Below are 5,766 nucleotides of genomic sequence, written 5' to 3' on the forward strand. Positions count from 1 at the left end.
GAGCACCTTCTCCTGGTCCAGGGCACCTTCTCCTGGTCCCGGGCACCTTCTCCTGGTCCTGGGCACCTTCTCCTGGTCCTGGGCACCTTCTCCTGGTCCCGGGCACCTTCTCCTGGTCCCGGGCATGCTTCTCCTGGCCTCTCTGGCTTCTTTCTCTCTCTCTGATGAGTGCACGTGCCCTATTCAGGACTCTTTGGTAATTTTGTCATTTTCCTTGACGAGGAAATGGGAATGTTTCAGAGCAGGTCTGTCTTCACAACACAGGGATATCTGATGCGGTTAATCAGTATAGAAAATACCATCTTAACCTCTCTGTGGTGAATGTATGCTTTATTGAGACGCGTGAGAATGAACTATTTAATGAACTAGAATCACGTCTGAGCCTCCCTGCCGCTGCTCCCAGCTACGACCTGTCTTAGTTAATGTGCACCTGACCCCGTCACTAGAGAACTTGGCTTCCTTTTATTTCCTGATGACGAAGTGTCCCTGTCCCAACACGTTACGGAGTTCCATGCCCTTCAGCTCGTGTTCGCTTCTGCAGCATGCAGTCCCCAGCCCCCGCTGAGCAGAGGTGCTGAGCCGCTCGGCCCGACAGAGGAGGCGTGGAAGAAGCACCCTATTCAAACCAGGGCCTCCCGGAGAGAACATTAACGACGTTGGGATTTTTTGAGTGGCTGGTGTGAGGAGAAGCCTAAGCCTTTAGTCAGGGCCAGGCCTGGGCGACCTAGCAGCCACGTGACATGCGGCCTGCTCGCGAACACCAGCACGAGGTGAGACTCGTGAGCACCTGCTGGCCTGCCCGAGTGCCCGTCTGTCTCAGCCTGGGCTTCGTCACGGTGAGCCATGCTGAGACTGAGAAATCACAGACTGCGCAGGAACACGCAAGGGCAGGAAGACGGAGGCCCCGTGTTATCACGCACATCACAGTTAAAGCCTGAGTATGCTAAACACGTGTGGCATGTATGGAAGCAGAGGGCTTGTCCTGGACCTGAAGACCCACCATGGTAGACTGAAATGCTTTTCCTTAGAAAGTCTTATGTTCAAGTACGAATCTCAGGAACCCAGAAGTCGGCCATATTAGAAGAAAGCAGTCTTCACTGAGATAACTGATTTAAAATAAGGTCTTTGGCATGGGTCCTAACCCCACATGACTGGTGGCCTCATGAAAAGAAGACATTTTTTGCCAGCAGGTGGCATGGGGGTGAAGGTACTGGCTCCAACATGGTCAGCCATGCCAGGCGTGCGTGTGTGCATGCCCCAAACCCCAAGAAAAGGGAGGCGAAGGCTCTGCAGGATGGCCACCCCTCACCCACTGCGGGGTGACTTCTCATCTTCCCTCTCTGCTTCTCTCTGGTGAGTGTACTTGCGCTGTGGCAAAATGGCAAAAAGCTAAAGAAACACTAAAAAAGGAAGAAGAAGGAATTGGCCACAAATCCTACAGAAGAAACGCAGTGAGGAGACAGGGCGGAGCCGGAGCCAGCCTAGGAAGCCAGCTGCCAGCCCCTCAGCGTCAGACTCTAGATGGGAGACCCTCGAGGGGAGGACCCTCCACTGGAAGGCCACCGGCCCGCAGCTCTGTGACAGGGCCCCATGAAGACTGCAGCCAGGCCAGTGGTGGAGAGCGGCTGCTTCTCTCTCCGACAGCCCCGTTTCGGGAAGGGTGACTTGTGTCCACCTGCGCACTGTGGCTGGGTAAAACCCCGTCCAGAAAGTCGCTGCTGTCACAGCTGTGTCACACCTCTGCACCCACCAGGAATTCGAGCTTGGTCACTGCGTGGCCCGCTCCCACATGGCCATCCCTGCAGGAACTCTGACACGCCTCAGGGCTGAGGACCCAGAGCCAGGGCTGGGAGGCTGCCATGCAGTGAGGGTGGCTCACCTGGGGCTTCCTAATGCAGGGTTAAAGTCACTCCTGTGCCTCCACCCTGGGCTTCCACCCTGGGCCTTCTCCCTGGGCCTCCATCAGCGTAAGGAGCCCAGCTGGGAGGACAGCTCAGGCCCACCTCAGCCCCCACGCCCTCCCAGGCTTGCACAGTGCAGACGTGTGGAGTTCACAACACGGCCAAATGAGTGGCACTGCCGTGTGGACGCGGGAGAGGTCACATGCTCTGTCTTGGCGCAGGACATGCTGTGGTCCCCACATAGGCCTATCAGCCCTTCCAAACCCGCCCCACTACTGCCGTGATCCTCCCAGGACCGAAGCCACGCGAGAGCCAGGAGGACCCCGAGACTCTGAGTCTGTACTGTAAGGTGTGCAGTCTGCACCAGCTCGGCGAAACACCCAGGGACGTTGACCCAGGAGGGAGGAGCAGTCGCAGTGCCATGCTTCCCAGCGCAGGGCAGTCCACGCGCTAACTGTCCTGTGAGAGGAGGAGGTGCGGGGCGGGTGTGGACGTGCGACCCTGGATCAGACACAGTCGGGGAAAGACGAGGGGCAGGGTGGTGCCAGGACAGAAGCGCGTGGGGAAGTGTCCGATGCCGTCCGGCCCACCCATGGAGCCTGCCGCGGTGTCTGCCAGCACAGTCCAGCCCCACCCGGTTCATTTTTAGCAGTTGTATAGCCGACATCTCTAAAAACCAGTTAAACGCCTTCCTGGCCTCTCCAGGGAGCCTGCCCGGCCTGGTTCTCTACCTAGACCCCAAGGGCACCGGGATTTCTTCACGGCGCCGGCACCGTCAGAGGAGTCAGAAAGCACAGAAACGGGTGGAAGAGGCCAACTCGAAACAGAGCACAGTCTCTGGGCACAATTTCAGTCGGGCTTCAGTTTTCACAGCAAACAGCGAGCTCTAGGCCTGGCTTGAGTGGCTGTCTCTCGGCCACAGCCTGCAGATGTGCAAGGAAGGGTCCTTCACCAGGGCCAGCCGGGCCCACTCCTGCCCGGCCGCTGCAGCCAGCGTCGCCCTGCCATTAGACTGGCAGGTACAGGGTCACCACGCAGCCAGGTACCACTCAGCCTCGCGCCTTCGTCCGCACTCAGTCACCCGGTCAGTCTCCCACGGCGTGGCGTGCGGCGCACCTCGCCCCGCCCTGCCGCCCTGTCCCCGCCCGACCCGCCTTTCCCGGTCGCAGGGACTCACCGGCAGTGCTTATGGGACCCGGTGAGGGTCTCGATCACGAAGCACTCGCCGTCGTTCAGGCAGTACGCGAGGTCCTTGTCTCGGCACGGCTTGAAGTGCTCGGACCGCTCCGTGGAGTAGGTCGTGGTGTCTGTGGGCGAGAACAGAGGGACACGTCAGGGGCAGGACACGTCAGGGGCAGGACACGTCGGGGGCGGGACACAGCGCCTGTCTCGGGCCTGCGACCCCATGGGAGTGGACCGATGGCCGCCGGTTCCAGCCACTGCCTGCCCGCTCTCCGCCATCCTACCCGGAGTCACCCAGGAGGCAGGCTGGCCATGGCAGTCACAGCCCACCGAGGACCCAAGTGAACCCACGCACCCTCTTCTGGCAACCTCAGCTTTAAGCGTCGCGCCGCGGGGAGGCCTGGGCCCACAGCCCTTCCCTTACCCTGGCCCGGCACCAGTGCCTGTCCATGTCCATCTGCCTGTTCTGTGGAAACCACTGTCAGGGCTTGGGCTTTCTAGGTCCCAGCTGAAACTGGCTAACAGTAGCCGATGCTTCTTTCACTGTCCCCTCACTCTGTACTTCCCACGCCAACCACGTCGCGAATTCTCAGTCAGACGCTGAGACGTGAGCAGTGTTTCTGGTAAATATTTAACAGGACCAAATTATTGTCATTTTTTACCATTACCTTAAACATGTACTTTTAAACTTCCGACTACTTAGGTTTTTAAATATTTTTAAAACATGTATTCTTTTCTCAGACCCAAGGCTGACCCTAAGTACAGCTAGCCCTGGGCTGCCACAGGACCACAGACTCTGTCCTCACAGCCGAGCTCAGAGCGGCTGGAACGCTGGCATGTCCCCACAAGTACGCAGACACGAGGATCGCATGACCCACAACCCATGCTCTGCATGAGGTCACGGGCCCACGCGGCCGCCACAGCTTACCCCTCAGGTCACCTGCACTGTCCCACGCACTGGCCAGCCTGGGGGTGACCATGCCAGGGGACACTGGGAAAGCCCCGTGGACACCCTCTGGGGTAACCTGAGGTCCTCAGAGAGCAGAGAGGACAGGACCATCAAAACATTGCTTGTCTGGTCTCGTCTCAGAGCTCAAATACACAACTTAAATTCTAAATTAAAAAAAATATTTTCTTAAGAGTGACTTTTGCTATAGGTCATGTGCACCCTCTGGAGAGACAGAGAGCGACAGAGAGATAGAAAGCAAGAAATCACCCTTTGGGTGGATGGCCACACCACGATCCCTTCTCCTCCATTCTTCTCTTGGGCTCTTGGGCACACACGCATGCACACCCAGCATGGGTTTCAAGCCACCCACCGGGTCTGGGACTAGAACCACAGACAACCACGTGGGAGTCCAGTGACGTAACCATTATGCCATCTGCTGGTCCCAGTTCCTAACTCTTACTCTATTACTCCCCAGATCCAGGACTGTCCCCGCTCCTTCCCCTGGACCTCCTTCTCCTCTCCTCTGCACCTGCTCTCAGCTCTGCGGGCGTCGTTCAGGAGTGCCTGTCCCTCGAGGGCCCCAGGAAGTGCACGCTCTAACCACCCCACAGGGTCACGCTGAGCGTCAGAGATACGACCACTGAAGACCTGGGTTATAAGTTCACAAAGGTAACGGCTCTTTTTACAGCAAAATGTTAGATACAATTTCACATCTATGTTGCAATCTTACTATACTTGTTTAAAGTGTTTTTTATTATTATTTATTTGTTATTATTTTTAAATCTGATGCAGGGCAAATGCACTCAACAGAGACAGGCGGAGAGAGCGAGAAGGGGAGGAAGCAAGTTGCCAGGTTCGGGACTTGCATTGTGGTCAGCCATATGGGAGTCCAGCACCCCAATCACTGCCTTCCCTGCGGGCCCCAGTATTTGTGTTTAATATTGACAACTATTACAGAAACGCTGCTTCGGGTTCAGGACCGCACTCACAGGTTCACATCCACTGCCAGCACCGGAACGGCGTGGCGCTTACAGCAAGAACTCACTCTCCACTGGAAGCACCTGCCGGCTAATACCGCGGCACCAAGAAAGGCTCTGTGAAGCAGACCCCTTTCCACCAGGCCTCCGCCAGGAGCTCCCTCCACAGCGGGTCTGTAATTCCAGGTTATGTGATACCCGGTCACGTGGAATCGATCTCTCCTGCTATGGGAAATATTTAAAATTCACGGCTCTGAGCGCACACAGTTGGCTGCTGCTCTGCCGAGGTCGGGAGCTCACGGTCAGTCAGCCAACTTGGCCTAGGATTTCCTGTTAACCCTTTATTGACGTCCACTGATCACCCCTTGAAGGACAGCTTTTCGTTCACATAACCGACAGCATGAGGAGACAGGACTAATCGGTGCTTTTAACCAGCAGCAGACTCCAAGCCTAATGCAGTGCAAGCCAATTACAATCCATTCATTTCCATCCGAGGACTTCCGTCTGCGGCCGTCACCGGCCCTTGCCCTGGTTTCCTGCTCATCTCGACGAGCACTGACAAGGTCCTAGATGGTGGGATGGCTCTGTGACCGAGGGGAGGAGAGCCCGGAGACAGCAGGGTGAGCCCGCTCCTCGAGAGTGCTCTATTTCCAAGTTGAGAATCTCAAATTAGTTCAAATTACGCATGCTCCTCCCTCGCAATGATTTGATTGGTTTGAAGAAAACATCATGGTTAAATCTTTTTTTTTTTTTTTTT

At 56.5% G+C, this 5,766-nt stretch overlaps 1 protein-coding gene across 1 annotated transcript in view; it reads right to left on the reverse strand.

Annotated features, from left to right (window-relative positions):
• Positions 1-5,766, reverse strand: part of LOC102486681 (pro-neuregulin-3, membrane-bound isoform-like) — a 50,059-nt gene that overhangs the window by 37,154 nt on the left and 7,139 nt on the right. Inside the window, exon 2 of the mRNA XM_027776791.1 lies at positions 3,079-3,208. Coding sequence (XP_027632592.1) covers positions 3,079-3,208 — 130 coding nt within the window. The remainder of the gene's footprint in view (positions 1-3,078; positions 3,209-5,766) is intronic.

This window comes from Tupaia chinensis, unplaced genomic scaffold (genome assembly GCF_000334495.1).
Source record: "Tupaia chinensis unplaced genomic scaffold, TupChi_1.0 Scaffold138080_1, whole genome shotgun sequence".
Classification (NCBI taxonomy): domain Eukaryota; kingdom Metazoa; phylum Chordata; class Mammalia; order Scandentia; family Tupaiidae; genus Tupaia; species Tupaia belangeri.